Source organism: Sinohyriopsis cumingii, chromosome 18 (genome assembly GCF_028554795.1).
Source record: "Sinohyriopsis cumingii isolate HCF-2022 chromosome 18, ASM2855479v2, whole genome shotgun sequence".
NCBI classification, from domain to species: Eukaryota; Metazoa; Mollusca; class Bivalvia; order Unionida; family Unionidae; genus Sinohyriopsis; species Sinohyriopsis cumingii.
The window spans coordinates 33,571,741-33,591,872 of record NC_142978.1 but is presented as its reverse complement, the minus strand read 5'-3'; the positions used below and the strand labels follow the sequence as shown (position 1 = coordinate 33,591,872).

The following is a 20,132-nucleotide window of genomic DNA, read 5'->3' as shown; positions in this document are numbered from 1 at the left end:
ATACGAAAAGTTTATATTCTTCTCTGAAATATTTATAAATAATATTCTTCCGGGGCAGTTATGTAGATGTTTATGTACTTTCAATAATCTGCGATTTTCAATTGCTTGCTGTCTATGAATTGTCATTCTCGTTTTAGTTTATTTTCAATTGACCATGAAAACGGCTACACGTTTCACACATATCACGTTTTCAGAATTGTAATAACAGTCCTGTTTAACTTTAGATATTTTACCATTTTTAAATTTAATCGAGTTTCCTTCTATTATATTAGAACATGCTTTGCTTCCACTCGTACCACATTTAATTATTCTGTCCTGTCTTTCAATGAAATTGAATTTAGACTTTTTAAGAACTTGTTTCCAAGTTTTAAGTTGTCTCTTACGATTAGCAAGTTGCACATCTCTCAGTGTACAACTGCTTCCCACCTATAGTTCATCATCATGACATTAGTGTTTCGTGTGCTATAATCTTTAATTAAAGAATCTTATTTGGCGACAATTAACGTCTTCGCGGGTATCTCCCTTGATCGGGCCATGTTTTTTGGTCACATTATTCTTTAGCAATCAATATCCTTCGCGTACCTGCAAATATATTGATGTATTATGAGAGTATATGTTCTTACGTCTGTTTGTCCTTTACAATCGGTATCAGTCTTGGTACAAGATTTAAAGGAATGTCAGCATCTATGTTGTAAATTACAAGAGTTTACGTTAAGATTGTCATGTATATCAGGTGTTTGCTATAAAACTCAGTAGATAAATGGGTTCCAGAAAACTTGTCGCTGAATGTAATATGTGTTACCTTTGAAGATTTTTGGAAGTTGAAGAAGTAAACAAAATGTTCAAAATTCTTTCAGTAATCCATTTCTTCTTTATATAGGTCCCCTCGATAATTTTCAATTACGGGTTTTATTAGTCCTCGCCTGTTCGAATCGGCTTATCCACATATCTCCTGGTAAAATTCAAGGTCGCTGCGCCTAATTACAACAGATCCTTCCTTGATAATAATTTATATTGTCACCTAACATCTGGCAACTGAATTTCTCTTTATTTGTGAAAGAACTAACATTTTATTTTGCATATCATACAAATGTACAGACTTATTTATTGATAAAATCTTGACTTCATGTGGCATATCTTCATTCATAACTTCACTATTAAACAATAGATGACAGAAGTAAAAGAAATCATTATATTTAATGTAATAGCTTCATTCCCAATCGCTCCTCTGTGGTTTAATTGTTCGTTTTACATTAGGCATATTACAAACGTTATACTATTTAAACTGTTGTACCTTTAATTTTTAAAATTGGTCTCTTTGAATAAACGGCTGAATCTATGTCAGTGTTGTATGCTTTACAGTAAAATGCTTTCCCGTGGTCTTTATTTGTTGGTGCCATAGTCAGATTAGGCCCTGTTCCCCTGAGGTCATTTCCCTGGTACCAAAGAAATGTTGCAGCTGGACGATTTAATCCTGATATACAAATGAAAGTAATGGATAATCCGGACACAACTGTGATTGTTTCATTCATGACAGGCATTCCATTCATTTGCAGGTCAATTTGTGACACAGGCACTGAAAGTGAAAGTAAACATTTTTTATGCAATTACCTTTAATTGCACCATTTAAAGGTCCAATATTAAAACATTTTAATAAAATATGCGGAGTGTGCAACTTTAGTACTTTAAATGTCGGAACTTTAAACATATCAAAAGAGAAGGCAGGGACATATTACTGCGATTCTAAAAGCACTTATTAACAATACGTATCTGTTTAAACTAAGCAAGAACCATTCTATTATGTGACGACTAGCATATATACAAACTTATGAGGAACCTTATACAAAATACAATCGGCAAGACGATTATAAGGTATCAACGGTATTTTAATTAGTTAATTTTAAGCTCATGTGTACAGTCTGTTTCTTGAATAAAACTGCCATGGACTATTTTGGTAAAAATAGAGCGAAAGAGCATCCTTTAATGTTGGTTAGAGTCGTATCAAACTATGTACACCATGTTCTCAGCGATAAGAATAAATGCCTTGTGCAACGTTAATTCGATTGATCGTTTGCTTATGTTTCTTCCGTGACTGAATTACCGAATATTACACGTTTTTTCGACTAAAGCAGATCAATTTAATGTACCATGCCGTTCTTACTCATATCTGTGCATCCAGTGACTGTTTGATAAGAGAAAGACAGCAGGTTATTCATTCTGATAAGTTAATATAGTTTAGTGCCATGTCCGTCTGAATTTAATATTTAGTATAAGTAAAGAATGATAACACTGGTCAACAGTGAAATCATCACTGACTTGAAAAGGCCCTAATCTGTAGTATTTTGGTGTGCCGAACACGAATATAACCGTGAAAAATTTGTATTGGCTCTAGTTTTGAAGATATTCATATACCTCATTTTCTATGTTTCACTGTGTAAATTTCTCCAGTAGGACTGCAGCAACATCCGGAATAATGATGTAACATTGCATAATACCATCATGCTCACATCATCCACAGTTGATTGCATCATTTTCTGATGCAATGCAATACTAATGCCATGCGGCTGCTGAAGTAAGTTGACGTCAGCAGTGTACTATACATGTGTAGGCCTATTATACTAATGCCAGGCGGCTGCTGAAGCTGACGTAAGCAGTGTACTATATAAAGCCCAATCAGATAGGTTCAGCATTTAAAATATTTTAGACGTTGTGCGAGACAGTTCAAGCTACTGTTACATAAAACTTATTATTTTATCCATTTACGTACAATAAAGAACAGTAATGCCTCGAAAGTGTGTTAATACCGCGGACAATTTTTGCTATATTTGTGGGGAAGTGACATTTGCCAACCAGAAGAAAAGTATCAATTCTCAAGTGAAGAAGGCATATCATCTTTACTTCGGATGCAAGGTTGGTGACCAAGACAAGCCTTGGGCTCCGCATATATGCTGTGCTACATGTACAACACAGCTTTCACAGTGGTTGAATTGCAAAAGGTCATCAATGCCGTTTGCAGTCCCAATGGTGTGGAGAGAGCCAAGCAACCACCTAAATGACTGTTACTTCTGCTTGGTTCCTCCTCTTTCCGGCGGAATAACGAAGCGAAAGAAGTCGAGAATAGTCTACCCAAACATTCCGTCTGCATTGAAACCAGTTCCACATGGTGAGGGACTTCCTATTCCAGAACCTCCAGCAGAATATTCTCTTGATTCATCTGACGAAGACAAAGGTGAGTCGACCTGTTCTTCTCCTGGTCCATCAGCATGCAGTGATCCAGATTTTCACTGTGGTGCATCATCAACCCCACACAGAATAACACAGGAAGAACTAAATGACCTGATTCGTGATTTGGACTTATCAAAGAACAAGGCAGAATTGCTAGGATCAAGACTCCAACAATGGAATCTTCTAGAAGAAGATGTCACAATTACTGCATATCGAAAGCGCCACCAGCAATTGGAGCCTTTCTTCAGAAAGGAAAGTAATCTGATATTCTGTTCCGATATTGAGGGCCTCATGAATGCTTTAAAAATCACTCATGACCCACAAGAATGGAGACTATTTGTGGACTCTTCGAAACTGAGTCTCAAGGCTGTGCTTTTGCACAATGGAAACATTCTTCCATCTATTCCAGTAGCGTATGCTGTCCACATGAAAGAGACATACGATAACTTAAGGCAGCTACTGAATTCCATTGAGTATAACAAGTACAGCTGGCACCTCTGTGGTGATTTGAAGGTAGTTGCCCTTTTAATGGGACTGCAGCAAGGATATACAAAATACATGTGTTTCTTATGCGAGTGGGATAGCCGAGCAAGGGAAATGCACTACATGAGGAAGGAATGGACTCACAGGCAGAATGTAGCCATTGGAGAGAAGAATATCCAACACCCAGCTCTGGTTGAGGCTCAGAAAATCTTGCTACCACCCCTTCACATCAAACTAGGTTTGATGAAGAACTTCGTGAAAGCCATTGACCGGACTTTGCCAGCATTCCGATACCTGCATGAAAAATTCCCTCGACTCAGCGAAGCAAAGATTAAAGAGGGAGTTTTTGTGGGTCCTCAGATTCGAGAGCTTTTCAAAGATGACCGGTTCAACAACTTGCTGGAAGGTGACGCGAAACAAGCATGGAATGCTTTTCGCCTAGTTTCTACAAACTTCCTCGGAAATGTTAGGGCAGAAAACTATAAGGAACTAGTAGAAGACATGTTGATGAAGTATAAGAAACTTGGCTGCAATATGTCTCTAAAGATTCACTTCCTTCATTCCCATTTGGATTTCTTTCCTAGCAACTGTGGTATTGTTAGTGATGAACACGGCGAACGTTTTCATCAAGATATCGCAACAATGGAACAAAGATACCAGGGAAAATGGTCCACTACAATGCTGGCTGACTACTGCTGGACACTCCTCAGAGATGCTCCCGAACAGCTGTACAAGAGACAGGCGAAGAAATCTAAGATGTAGTCAATGACTTGATTTTTTATAGGTAGGCTATTACAGTTGACCTTTTACTATTGGAATGCATTTCGGTATGTAAACATTAATTTCTTGCAGATTACAAAAAAACTAGAGCCAATTTTGCAATTTGACTGTCATATTCGTGTTCAGCACATAAAAATTGATAAGAATTGACTAATTTTATTTCAGTAACATGACTTTTGTAAAAATTTGTTGTCCAGTGTAATAGCTAAACAAATGTGATCTTACCTTGGACGAAAAATCTTAGTTCTGTTGAAACAAGATAATGACTGTTATCAGTCGTAAAGGCTTCACAGTGCAACGTCATATTATGATGTTTGTCGTCACTTGGCGTTAGGGTTAAATTACTCTCCACGTATTCCACCCCGCTATTGTCAGAGCGTATAACATCTTGAATTCCATCTGTGAGTTGGAAGTTTCCAAGAAACCAGTGAACAGTAGCTTTTGGCCGGCTGCCAGAAGTAATGCAAAGGAAGGATTCTGATTTTTCTTTGACAACATTTATTATCCCGGTTAGGATATTACCTTTAATGTCACGGAGATGCACGTAGGTCAGGTTAACTATTTAATGTAAAGAATGCAAAAGGCATATTTATTGTAGACTTTAAAAAAACATCATCAAAGATAATATTATAATTTATTCCAACTGCTTTTCTTTTAAAACATTTCAAGTAATTAAAATAGATCTAACTTTCATATCATAGTTATGTGACAAAATTCTTACTTACAAGACAGTTGTGAATAATAAATATTTTAAATATTATAGAAAATATTATTTTACAGATCATGACGGTCTGAAACTTAGTCCACGTACATGATAAATTCGGAGTTACTAAATCCATCTACATAAAATGATTAATAAATCTGCGAAATAGCATGTTGTGTATGAATATAGACAATATGCGGTAGATTCGCCTTTTGGCAAACTCACCTGCAAACAAGATGTCGTCAGAGGACTCTGAATATTTCATACTTCCATCGAAAGCAGGGTGAGTGATCCCACATATGAATCTCACAGTTAATGGACTGTTGTCAGGTAAAGTTTGTCCGTAATGTAGGTAGAGAGTACTGGAGTAGAGAACCTCCTGCTCTGTGCACTCAGCAGTGATATTACCTGAAGCTACCGTGCCCCTGTACATTTTGGTTTCATTTGTGCCAGACTGTAGCTGCAAGTATCAACAATGTACCAGCCAGGTATTACTTTGTCGAAAAGATATATCACTGAGGTTATAAATCCCTTCGGCTAATTAAAACCTAGGTTTGCACTGTTCGTTGTTCGTGTTTTGAATATATATATATATATATATATATATATATATATATATATATATATATATATATATATATATATATATATCATGCTTGAATAATTAAATGTTACCAGTATAAAGACATTTTTCGTTGACAAGGTACAATATGTAAAATTTAACATAATATCTCCTTCCGAACATTGTTAACCTAAATACCGGAGGTACATTATGATACGTTCGATCTGGCGATAGTCTTATCAAGTTCATTAGTTGCTGAAATAGCTGAATTCGTAAGGTTGAAATTAGAAAGGCTCAATAGATAGAGGGTTTAAATTCCAGAACACCTTCTGGAATGAAACTTTCCCCAGGAATATTAAGTTCTGATTTTGATAACTTACTGTATATAAATGCTTTATTGAATCGGAAATTCGTTGTCGAGAGATCTTTGAAGATAACACGTTAACATTTATATGATGTGCAACCACAATAATTCCATTACCTTTAGCTTGGTCTAAGAGTTTGAGATCTCGATATGACAAAGGAACTATTTTTCTGGAGAGGAGGCATAGGTGCCTGATACACATCAAAAATATGTTCTGGTGTTGACGTTGTGAACTGGCCATTTCAATGTATCGACAATCACATATTGCCATGTCTTGACTTTGTTTTCTGAGCTTGCAGTTTAGACGAAATCATATGAGAAGCTCACTAAGACTGGGCTTGTTTCAAAAGGTTGAGACAAACTTCATCTGTCTTACAAAGTTGCAGATTAGAAACAGAAATTATTAAAGAGTTAGAGCGCACTTGTCTTTGATACCAATCCCCTCCTGGTTCAAGTAAAGGATCAAGTATGCACGTTGTCATTTTTAAAATTACAGCTGATTAATCCATTCTTGAATGTCATGCAAAATTTCACGTTAAACACACTTATCGCACGTTTCGCAATTTTTTTCTTCAAAGGAAAATGATAAACTTTAATATATACATTTTGATTGTTTTATAGTCCAATAGTTAATGTAGAACTAATCAATTAGGTACTAATTTAGACAATATAATGCGTTCGTAGAATGACCTATTTGCTTAAACTTTCTACAATCCCATCTTTTCTTTCAATTTTAAACGATCGATACTCCTGGAGAAAATCATCGGTTCAAATCAAAATAGATCAATCGAAGAAAGAAAGAAAGAAAGTGGAAGTTCTTCGAAATTGATGAATTTGTGTCTTTACTGGAAATGTCAGTATTTTGATGTTACTTTGTGTACCAAAGCTATTCCACACACCCGACATTGTTATCTCTCTCTCTCTGTCGAAACTTAGAAATGGCTTTTCAATGTTCTTAAGTATATGAGTACTTCTGTATTCAAGCTACATAATACTGACTTATTTACGCTACATAATACTGACTATTTAAGCTACATAATACTGACTGTATTGTACATAATACTGACTGTATTTAAGCTACATAATACTGACTGTATTTAAGCTACACAATACTGACTGTATTTAAGCTACACAATACTGACTGTATTTAAGCTACATAATACTGACTGTATTTAAGCTACAAATACACATAATACTGATTGTATTTAAGCTACATAATACTGACTGTATTTAAGCTACATAATATTGGCTGTAGTTTAGCTACATAATACTGACTGTATTTAAGCTACATAATACTGACTATTTAAGCTACATAATACTGACTGTATTGTACATAATACTGACTGTATTTAAGCTACATAATACTGACTGTATTTAAGCTACACAATACTGACTGTATTTAAGCTACATAATACTGACTGTATTTAAGCTACAAATACACATAATACTGATTGTATTTAAGCTACATAATACTGACTGTATTTAAGCTACATAATATTGGCTGTAGTTTAGCTACATAATACTGACTGTATTTAAGCTACATAATACTGACTGTATTTAAGCTACACAATACTGACTGTATTTAAGCTACACAATACTGACTGTATTTAAGCTACATAATACACATAATACTGACTGTATTTAAGCTACATAATACTGACTGTATTTAAGCTACATAATATTGACTGTAGTTAAGCTACATAATACTGACTGTATTTAAGCTATATAATACACATACTACCGACTGTATTTAAGTTACATAGTACTGACTGTATTTAAGCTACATAATACTGACTGTGTTTAAGCTACATAATACTGACTTTTCGTATGAAAATTAAATTTAAGTAACATATCATGACTCTAACTGCAATCTCGTACTTGAGATTTGAATATATTTTCAAGCAATACATCATATAAACAATTTATATATTGCAATTAACACATGCATACATACATAGAGACACACATGAATATACCTCTGAACGTACAGAGTAATACCAGGTAATTTCAGTTTTGGGATATGAGCAGCCCACCACGTGGCAAAGGAAAGTATAGTTGGTCAGACCAAGATTGGGTGTTTCCAATAAGTGAGCTGAGACCAGGTTGACACCCTCTGGAGGTGCTGAGTATGAAATAGTTGACATTTTTTATTATATATCACAAATTAGTAAATGCTAATGTTCGAAAATGCAATAGTCTTACTGTTTTCAAAATTTCAAACTTGCTGCTAAATTATCGCTTTATAATGTTTATAAGTTAACTACATGATCTTTTCATTGCTTTCTTCTTTTGCTTTTGATCATCCAGTAAGATTATTAATACAGTTCCTTTTTACGTATTATTTTCAATAGACTGCACCTTAATTATTCAGCAGATATTAACTAACTTGTGTCCAAAATCACCTGATGCGAAGAAATTGTAAAATGTTCGTTACAGTGAAGACCAGTAGAGTGCAAATCATTAATATTAAATATTATTAAAGATAATTACTTTCATTTCTCTCTTTGCCCTTTGAAATAGATGTGTTTGTGTCCTGCATTAACAATATCAAATAGATTGATAATTACAAAGTACGAAGATAATCTCAGATGATATAAAACTAATGAATGACTTATATAAAGCTGCTAATAACAATGCCGAAATAAAGAGTACAAACTCAATATTAAGTACAAGGTCGCCTTTTCCAAATTGCCTCAAAGGCTATAGAAGCTCCTATGTCAAATAAACCGTTATGTGATATGTAATGTCCTAAGATAACAACCCTAATATTAACAATAAACCATTTACATTTTATGTTAAATTCGGACAATACACTTGCGTTATCAAGGGATTAGTTATAATAATGTCATAGCAAACCAACATTTTTCAAAATATTTCATATGAATACGTTTGATTTACAAGTCAGTAAATTGTCTCCCATACTAGACCAACATACAGCTTGCAGAAACAACACATTTAGCCGTGATGATGTTGTTACAAAGATATACCTCTAAAACGCTATTTGATTCTCCGGACAATGTAAGTTACAATTTCAATTACATTTGACATCTAATATCAATACAATTTTGAAAACCATCCTCATATGATTGCAAATACTGGCCTTAATATTTTCCAGAGTCATATAAAATATTAAAATAAACTAGAGACAAACAGTCATACATATAATTATATTGTTATAAAGGATATACAATATATCAATTTAAATTATACAATTTTATATAGTGCATTAGCATTAAGTCCATTAGGATACAGAGTATCTAACTTATGAATCCAATAAGTTTCTTTTATGAGTCTGTTCATGTCACCATGCACAGTATCTATTGGCATGAAATAAAAATCAAGTAGAGAGTGATTACTGGTGTTAAAGTGTGTTGAAACATTAGAGGAAAACTGAGGATCTCTATAATTTTTTATATGAAAGCGATGATTATTCATTCTCTTAGAAACTTGTTGTAGTGTTTGTCCAACATATTGCATGCTACTTTTTTTTACAGGTTATTAAATAAATCATATCAGTCGATATGCAGTTAGTGTTATCACGTAGAGAAAATACCTCTTTTGTATTAGCACTACTGAAAGAAGTACTTTCTCTTATGTTTGCACATTAAGAACACCGGTGTCTGTTACATTTAGATGACGAAAAGTGTATTTTTTTATTTTCTGTCTGTTTAGTTCTGATTAAAAAATCTTGCAAATTCTTGGGTCTTCTATAAGCGAGAACTGGTTTAATTTTGAAAAGTGATTTGACGCTAGTTTTATTGGATAAATTTAGGAGACTATAATATTTATTAATTATACGACCTATATTAGGTAATGAAGGATTATATTGTATTGTGAAAGGAATTACATCTCTCTCTATTTTACATTCTGCTGTGTTTAAAGCCTCATGTTGAGTAAGATTAAAGGCTTTGTTTAGTGCAGAATCAATTATGTATGTAGGATAATTTCTATTTTGGAAATAAGTTCGTAATTTATTCAAAGAATTTTGTAATTGACATTCATCTGAAATAATGCGTCGGTATCTTTTGGCCTGGCTATATGGTATACCGTTTTTACATGACATGGGATGACATGAAGAATATTCTACATATTGGTGGATATTAGTTTCTTTGATATGAATATTTGTAGAGATAGTATTATCAATACTTTTTATTACATTTACATCTAAAAATGAAACATGCGTACTTGCTGCAGTATAAGTAAATTTAATTGTCGGATGAAAATGATTCAGGCGATCAATACATTTTTTCAGTTCTTCATTTGAATGGTTCCAGATCATAAATAAGTCATCTAAAAATCTAAACCAAACAGATGGATTAAACTTTTCGTTTTGAAGAAAATCTTTTTCTAATTTACCCATGAAAATGGAAGCGTATGAAGCATCCATGGGACTACCCATTGCTGTACCCATTATTTGTATGTAATTCATATTATTGAATTGAAAATAATTGTTTTCCAAGATAAGTTTTATTATTTTACATATATCTTCACTAGATAGTGTGCTATTATTAAGATTGTTATCATCAAAATATTTACATGCTTCAATACCATCTGCATGCGGAATGTTGGTATATAGTGATGTTACGTCTAATGATACAAGGATTGAGTTATCCGATAGCTGTGGAATAGACTTCAACTTTTTATTGAAATCATTGGTATCTTTAATGTATGAAGGAAGTGATTTCATTAACGGTTGTAAAAGTTCATATAAGAACTTTTAGAATAGAAATAATCCTGAATGAGAGCTTTCATTCATGTCTAAAAAATAATGTATGATTCCAAAGGATAAAAAGGAGGATAGAAACAGTAGAAGGCATTATTTGGATGATCAATATCAGAGAGAAACTCACTGTACACTGTAAGATTGAGTCTGTCGTCAAACCATTCATTTAAGTCGGTGCATCTCCATACAGCCTGGTCCCTTGTTCTATTTAGAGAAAGAATATCCACAAATGATGCTTTATCTGACACGCCGATTATATATAACGGTTCTCCAGCTGTGCCAATCCAGTGCGGCAAGCACATCCCGAGGTCCAGTCTACATCCAGCTAGAGACATGGTTTGAAATCGAGGATTGTACCAATGTGCCTCAGAGGAATTCGAATTCTGCACGCAAGACAGTCTTATTGGATCTCCTTTCGTGGGAAACGTTGCATTCGCGGTCAAGGTTCCTATTAATTAAAAATTACGACTCATACATTGATGCAAACAAAATGTGTGTTCCTTTTTCTGAATGTGACGAGATTTGTGTCCACTTGCATTTAATAACATAATTGATCTTCTAAATATAGACGATGTGTCAGCGCTTTATTTTGAAAATTTGATGCAAACTATTTAATTAAACGTTTTATACTACATGTAGCTTTTTAAATACTGTATTTTAGTTTTATTCGGCCTTGATGTCCGTAATGGAGCTTTAGTCAAAGTCGAACCAATTTTTCTTTATTTTACAACAGAGAAAGTTTTTGTTTTATTACCTCTATTTATAAATACAATGATGATTGCAATAATCTTTTACTCAGCATTGAACTTGATTGCCGATATAGACTTTGGGTTTTGATCTAATAATGAGAATTAGGTTTAAGCTACATATGTACCTTCTTGATATTAAATTTACTTTCTTTAATCCATCCTCGGCAACATAACAATAACATTAAGTCGTCCTGAGTTTTTCTCTTCAGTCTTTAATCTAAATTGAAACACACAAAAATATTAATGTATATCACTCGAAAGAAAGTTACTGGGGCATACAGTTCTAATTAGGTGTTATCAGCATATATTTATATTCTTAGCAGATAAATTACGCACCTTCATAAAGGTTAGGATTTGTTTACGCTTCATTACGTTTCTCAGCTTAATTTCAGTTGAAGTTCGCTAAAGAGCCATAGCTCAGTTTCAAATGAACTCATTGTATACTTGAAACGCTGAAAACATTTTCACTATTCGGGCATAATCTTCGTATGTTATAAGGAAATAAACTTCAATACACTGTATTAGATTGGGATCAAGATTATATATATATATATATATATATATATATATATATATATATATATATATATATATATATATATATATATATATATGTAATCTCCAGCTGATAACCTGCTGGATTCCAAATGATCCAAGTGAATTTGCTCCATTAGAACTGCCTGTAGATTCCTCTTAAATTTGATAAAAATAACTTGCGCCGGCAGAAAACAGCTGACAGAATATGGTTCAACGAAATCGACATCTTGTTTTTTCGTAAGATAAAACAATACGATATGCCAATTAAATTGTACCCAGTCTGATCATTCAGGTAGGTGTAAATGCCAGTCAACGTGATTGTAATAATTTAATGGTCCGACAAACGTTTGTCCATTCATTTGTTATCTAGACATTTTCGGCTAGATACCAATAAACTTTCAAATTTCAGTCTCAATCTCATCAAAATTCCTACCACTGGTCATGAAATGTTCACTATCTATGCATATTCTGTCCATAACCGTAACGTTCAAAATTTGGTTAAAATGCTACTAGAGCCATCGAGTTACCCCACCAAACACTTTTGTCTCGACAGGGCCACTGACTATGTGAAAAAGCTCGCTAATTGTTTAGAGTCAGTTTTGTCGGCTTTCGGCAGACGGTTAGTTGAAGCCAAGTAAGACGTGGTTATGTACTAAGATCATGCTTAAGTTTTAGTGGACTATTAATTTTGTATAAAGTACTTTTGATGAGGAAAATATATTTTATTGGCTTATCAGCGGAAAATAAATGGTGAATAAGCTCCGCTGAATGATGTCATCGTCGCTGTAAAGTTTGGTGGGTGGAAAGTTAAAGTTTGACTACATGTTATTTTTAACAGAGTTTGTCAATAACACATGAAATGGAGAAGTCCGAGTTCTTCCAGGTCAGATTTAATTACTGAGGCTAAAATTTTAAGTATGTACACCCGCAGATCTGCTGGTTATGACTGAACCACGTCGTGCAACGTAACTGCAATAATCAATTTAACGACAGCATGTATAATCTAGTTAAATACACGGAACGACTCTATACCAAACGATGTGATATTTGCATTGCGCTACAGTTGTATTGTTTAAGGAATACTTTTTCGTCTATGTTGGTTTTTGCGGGGGGTAAGCTACTAATAATTTACCTGTAACGTAAAGGATGCTTGCGTTAATCCAGAGGTAAACTATTAAGACTCGAGTAGGTATTTTCATCATTATTTCACTGAAGGAAAGAAACTGAAAAATAAGCAAATTTGTCAAGGTTAATTCGGGAAAAGGAATGTATCATTTAAATTAGGACTAGCTTCATGTCCATGCTTAAAATTATTGTTTTGATTCTACATTTAAAATAGTATTGGCATACTGATATATATATATATATATATATATATATATATATATATATATATATATATATATATATATATATATATGCAATAAACTGACAACGAACAGTGCAAAACTAGTATCTAACTAGCCTGTGCGCTTTCGTCTCTTAATGAGTCTCTTTCAAAGGCAAATACAAAACAGAGACAAGACAAACAAACAAAACAGAAAAACCTTTTTGTTTGCAAACTTTGACATGACTATTTCTACAGGAATGAAACTTTTCAATTTATTATGTTTCACCCAGTTTATTTCAACTTGTTGAAAATATGTTATATTGACCTCTAAAACGATGGACCATAACGACATCTGTTATTGTGTGTATTATATCCCGGATATTTCATTGTTATAGTAGCAATTATAAGCTATTGGGTGACTAATCCTCAAATATAGATAATTATTTAAAACTTTTGTCGGCTGCAAAAAGAAAATTGTATATCTGCATGGCTGTTTTTTTCTTGTCTTCTTGGTTTACACCGTTTGGTTTCAGTGTTCTAGGGCGGCGTATTCAGTAAGATTCCTTTTCTTTTCTGCTTTCGGAACTCCAGTTGGGGTTGTGAGCAATTGCAATAAGTGTTATATCACTGAAAGTGTGGCCACAAGAGAAGAAGTGTCCTGCGACTGGGCTTCTGTATAGCTTCTTTGCCATCCAATTAGATCTATGAAGGTTGATCCTTTTGTGTAGCTTTTCAGTTTCTCCGACGTACTGAAGGCTACAGATCTTACATGCGATGAGATAAATTACATTCTCTGTTTTGCACATTTTGTTTGGACCATGTATGCATAGTTTTTCTCTAGTCACTGTGCTAGAAAATGTCCTGGTCTCAAACATATGTTGACAGGTTTTGCACCTTTTATTGCCACAGGGGCCAGATTTACTAGGGTGGTCTAAGTTAGTGATTGGTGTTAGGTTCGTCCTGACTAGTTTGTCCTTGAGGTTTGACCCTAACGACTTCAAAACATACGGTCCACAATTAGTTCAAATAAACTAGTTGAAACATAATAAATTTAAACGTTTCATTCCTGTAGAAACAGTCATGTAAAGTTTTGTAATCATAATGGTTTTTCTGTTTTATTTGTTTGTCTTGTCTATGTACTTTGTATTTGCCTTTGAAAAAGGCCCATTAAGAGTTGAAAGCGCTCAGGCTAGTTAGTTACTAGTTTTGCATTGTTCATTGTCAGTTTATTGCAATATTTATTCAATCCCTATCACACGTGATCCCTTGCTGGATCCAGTGCACTTGAAAGGAATGTTTTTAGCCATATGATTTCTATTCTTTATATATATATATATATATATATATATATATATATATATATATATATATATATATATATATATATATATATATACATATTTATATGTACATATTTAGGATTTACATGTATTATATATATATATATATATATATATATATATATATATATATATATATATATATATATATATATATATATATATATATATATATATATATATATATAATGTAAATCCTAAATATGTACATTTTGTATTCAATAGTTCCATTTTAGTTTACTTATCATATCTGAAATATTCAGCTATACTGCCAGACACTACGGGGATTCAAAGCAATACCCGATGGTTGTCTTAAACTAGACTTTTTATTCCAGGGTAATCCATGATCCTATTCATCTCTCCCACTCATCATACAAAAACTACTCTGGTGTATGTTCATCTCAGTGCCATTCACAAATGCTGCACGCAAGTCAAGGAGAGTGAGCACCGTAATTTCTGCAATATTCAAAAAGCAAAGGGAAGTTACATTTAGAAGGACAGTTTCCGCACCGTCACTAGGGCCATAAACTGAATGTAAATTGCTAAAAAGTCTTTTTACATTTATATGAGACACTAGCTGCGATAAAAGAACCTTTCTAAGATTGTTTTGTACATCGTACGCTAGGTTAGAAACATGACCATATTTTGTTAAGTCGTTAGGGTCAAACGTTGGTTTCTTAAACAAAGTCTTTACAATTTCAGTTTGATGTAATGATAGGAATTCCTAAGATGAGAGAGAAATATTAGTAATATCAGTTTGTGAAAACGAGATCGAATCTAAGTTTCAAGAAGCAATAATGTCGAAATTGGATTAAGTTCACGTGAATTGGGAGCGCTCTTTATCTGAGTGTAGGTAAGAAATCCACGGAGGGAATCTCAAATGTTGTTAAATGTTGGTTTTAAAATTCTCTGTCGTAACTGTTTGGTGACGATGAGTCGATTAAAATGGTGTTGTCATGTATATCTCTAATGGTTTTTACTTTGTCACAGTAGAAATCCCGAAACATGTAAATGAGGTCGATCGGACAGAAAGTCGGTGGAAGTGGTGTATATTTGTTACTAGCCATTCGTTTCTCAGTAATATCAAAGATCTCTTTTCCTTTGGACCTTTTATTGATATTAATACTGAAGTAGGATGATTTCGCTGCATGAACTATGTGACATTCTTCTTAGCTGCTTCATACACTGGCTTACGAATAGTAAGACTGGACGAAAGCCAAAGCCTTCCAACCTTATGTCGCTCTCTTTTAGAAGTACGAAGCTGGTCCCGAGCACTTACTTACCACGTGGAACACGTCTGAATGGATGATTTATACTTGGTAACTGGGGCATGTTTGTCAAGCTAAGAGCAATAGCACTTATTAGTTTGTTCTGCTTTAGGAGGTAACATATTTACAAGGTATGCTTGAATGACGTGCATTAGTGGGGTTCTATTTATCGTAGACAGTTATCCCTTAGTAGAAATAAAGATGGAGGATTAGGGACTAGTACATCAAGATGGCATATGATGCAGAGGTGATGTGATGCAAATCCGTGGGAAGCCAATGAGCACTGTAAAATATTAACATCAGGTCTATGAAGAGTCCAGTCTAAGCTGTGACCGTGTCTGTCGGTGGGTTAGCTAAATGACTGTTTTAGGTTGAAAACGTGAGTAGATTCTAGGAGTTGTGATGCGTATGGGTTTCCAGGACATCCAAAGTGAAGGTTGAAACAGGAGTTTACCCATGCATTTAAATTCCTAAAACGTCACTCAAACTGGTGAACCTAATTCGCAAGCAGATAAAAGTGGATACAAGGTACAAATACATTAGCATGACCAGTCTGTAAAACTTTGTGCATCTCAAATTCAGCATGAATATCTAACTTACAATCACATTGCATACCAATCGTTTTATTCTCGTGGATGTTCTACGATGTTCCTTCTCTGAAATACTTCGATGATGTAATTCTTCGTTTTAAAATATAAATTATCATGAAAATAGCTGAGAACTAATACACTAAAGTACGCTGGTAAAACATTTGATTGCCTTAGCAAAACTGCTTGCAAAACTTCAGTAAAAGAGAAATAGTCATGCTTGGATAAAGAAACTCTGGAAATGTCTCGACAACGAAATACGGCATCTCAGTCAAGTCTTCGCAATGAATGCTATGATTGTGTGTTATGTACACATGCCATCATTTGGTACACAAAGTGCATGTATCTGCCATGGCAGCCGCTTTGGCATTTCGTATGTTCTTAATTGTTCATTGGCGGGAAGGCTTGACGATGTTCTGTATGACCAAATCACACATCAAACAATTATTTGTGCAAAGATGACCACATTTCTCTTCATTCGATATGTATTTCATGTGGATCTCATACAAAGAAACGATTATGCCCTAGCTGTTATGAATATTATATGTACATTTACGTCAGCTCACAATTTTGGCATGAAGTTTTAATTGGAGCAGAATTAGAGTGTAATTATACACAAACATCTTATCGTCCATTTTAACCTGCTGTGGTTGGGTGCATAGAAGTACATAGCATGCAAAGCAAAAAATCAGTTGCGTCATTGTTCCCTAATCATGTTTCACAAGACCTGCATGATGAGAAAATGACTGTAATCACTATCAAGCTATGGAATAACTGATGTAATAGAGAAATAAAATTATGACGAGAAATACTGCAAATATTGCACAATTTAATATCCCTAAATTACCAATACGGTTATCTAATTGCTACAAAATAATATATCTTCTTTGTCAATGCAGAAGACCCTTAGCAAATCATATTGTGGTTCAGAGTATATTCAATAAAATCAAGGGGGCCCCGAGTGGCCGAGTGGTCTAAAGCGCTCTCCGTTTCGGATCACTGCCATCTCACCTCTGTCTGCGTGGGTTCGAGTCCAGGATTCGACCAATGTGGATAGGTGAGAAAGCTTGCCAGTAGCTTCTCGTGGGTGGGTGGTTCTTCCCGGGGTTTTCCCGGGTTCTTCCTCCACCATTAATACTGGCCGCCACGTATAGCCTATCTTGTGCTGAAAACAACAACAATACCAATCAATACAATCAGGTCCTTCTCTTGAGACCCTTCAATCCTGTATACAAACGGTTCGAAAGAGATAGGCAAGATTGAAGGTGCTTTCACAACACCTCTTAGCACCATCTTGAGCCTGCAATTGGACAAAGCCTCCATTTTCGCCTCTAAATTACAGCCATGCTCAAATATTGACACTAGTTACAACCATGTTCCAATACGTGCACTGCGTGCTCTGCAAACTGAAATGCAACATTATCAGCTTTGACTATCTGTGATTCTTTTATCAGACTATAAACCATGCATAATACAAACTTTGACAACCCGTTAATATGCCATGTCTTAATCTGGATAAAACAAAAGGTTCTTGTACTGTTTTCAGACTTGTTACATTGGGAGTAAGGGTAATGAAACGGAAGAAAAAGCAGCCAAAGCTGTCCTAAAAACACTAATTTCCCATTGGAAAATTACAGGTGACGACCTCAAATTTTAAATACATTAGTACGCTCAACCAACGGGTCAAAACTATTGAATATAAACTCCCCAACCAAGCTACGGAAAATGAAATCCATCATTGGCTAGTGGTATTTCTCACACAGAACACATCACAGAAATGACATATGTATATCTACTGGAGCATCGACCAGAAAGCATACCTAACCAGTATCTAGTAAAAGTGTAACACATTCTTGTCCGGTGTATCGATATTCATCCTTGGGGACCGAAGTTTTATTATGTGCATTCAATCAGGAGACTGTATGATAATATAGTTCCAGACAAATTAATTAACATTTTGAGGGAGGGTTAATGTAAACTGTTTCTGACTCACCATTTTAGGGATTTTGTACTTTTTCCGTTAATTTTAATAAATTGTACAGAATTTCAACATGTTTACCATTAACATTTATCTTTTAATACTTGATGCTTGTAATTATTTGTATATTTTTATCTTCCTGGAGATTCCATTGCATATTTTTCTTTAAGTTTATATCTTTATGTTTGCGTTTTATGATCCAGCTCGGGACCATATTGACAGTATAATGCTAATAAGCCATTACCCCAGCCCCCAAATGAGTACATATACACTCTATACAACCTAAAATTATTCATCAATGTGTTAATGACCGTTAGTAGAAAATGCTCGATCTTAATTCAGTTTGAATTCCATACACATACATGCATGCATCTGACGTAATATTCTGACGTAATATTCCCATGTGTAAATGGATGTTTAAGTAGGGGCATTAAAATACATGTACTCGAATACTTGGGTGTGTGCAGCATAGGCCCTGGACAAGAATTTTACAGTAGCTTTTAAACGGTTGACACCTCCCATAAGACATCAGTACTGGTGTGTGTCTATATACTAACGTGTTGTCAATAGCTGCGTACACAATAGTGTCTAAATTTCATTCATTATTGTAAATAACGTTTAAATGGTAGCATATATCATTACGATGAATACATACGCATCCAAATCGGAATAGTTCCTACATTTGGCCCACTCTGTATCTAGTACTGTTGAATGAGTTTGAATAGACTTCATGTGAAGTGCATGGTCATAATATTCAAAATTATTACAGGTATGATGGGGTCTCCACAAATCCATTAAACTTGTTACCTGTACAGGTATGATGGGGTCTCCACAGATCCATTAAACTGATTACATCCGTATTGTTTCCTTCATGTGAACACGAAACATTTCAGACTATGTATAACTATAACCATTAACTGTCACTTCGATTCAAAAGCACTGATATTCGGCCAAGCAAGTCGTTTTCTGTGTGATTTTTACTTCCTGTTAAGATACCCTAAATACATGTACGTATCACAGTATCGAGGCACCTGTAAGGGTCAGTTCCTATTAAGAAACCTGCTGTAAACTTCATTAGAACATTGGTATTATCTATTCAGTATTTTGGTATTTCACTTGATGATAAGCTACATGAAATTTAGCGTCTACATGTGCATCTATGTACACTTGAGGGACAGTGCGTATCAGGTATAAGCTATGTGTTATTTCATGATAAAATGGCAATGAAAACAAAATATTTCCGAATACATTTTTTCAAATCATAGCAGCAATTTTGCATGATTTATCTCTTACATCTTCTCTCTCTCTCTCTCTCTCTCTCTCTCTCTCTCTCTCTCCATTCGTATGCATGCTGTATTTATGCCAGTATGTTTATTTAGAATCATGTAATGTGATCACAAGAAAGTGGTAGGTATGTGAAAGTCTGATGTGCTTAATATGCTACAAATTCTTCAAATAATTTTTTTTTGCACGATAATTAGCAATTTTTCTATTCTGCATACT

General features: G+C 34.3%; 1 protein-coding gene across 6 annotated transcripts in view; it reads right to left on the bottom strand.

Annotated features, from left to right (window-relative positions):
• The window catches only part of LOC149776349 (uncharacterized), a 29,511-nt gene extending 9,888 nt beyond the window's left edge, over positions 1-19,623 (bottom strand). For 2 of the 6 annotated variants that reach the window (XM_089942873.1, XM_089942870.1), the window contains exons 1-7: positions 19,437-19,622; positions 13,259-13,349; positions 10,968-11,288; positions 8,094-8,239; positions 5,417-5,651; positions 4,714-5,046; positions 1,295-1,576 (exon numbers count right to left, since the gene is read on the bottom strand). In XM_089942873.1, the coding sequence (XP_089798999.1) occupies positions 1,295-1,576; positions 4,714-5,046; positions 5,417-5,651; positions 8,094-8,239; positions 10,968-11,288; positions 13,259-13,328 (1,387 nt within the window). In that variant the 5' untranslated portion in view covers positions 13,329-13,349; positions 19,437-19,622. Of the gene's footprint in view, positions 1-1,294; positions 1,577-4,713; positions 5,047-5,416; positions 5,652-8,093; positions 8,240-10,967; positions 11,289-13,258; positions 13,350-19,284 lie in introns of those variants that run through there. The other 4 variants (XM_089942874.1, XM_089942871.1, XM_089942872.1 and 1 more) reach the window with 4 other exon arrangements.
• Positions 19,624-20,132: the final 509 nt, after the last annotated feature.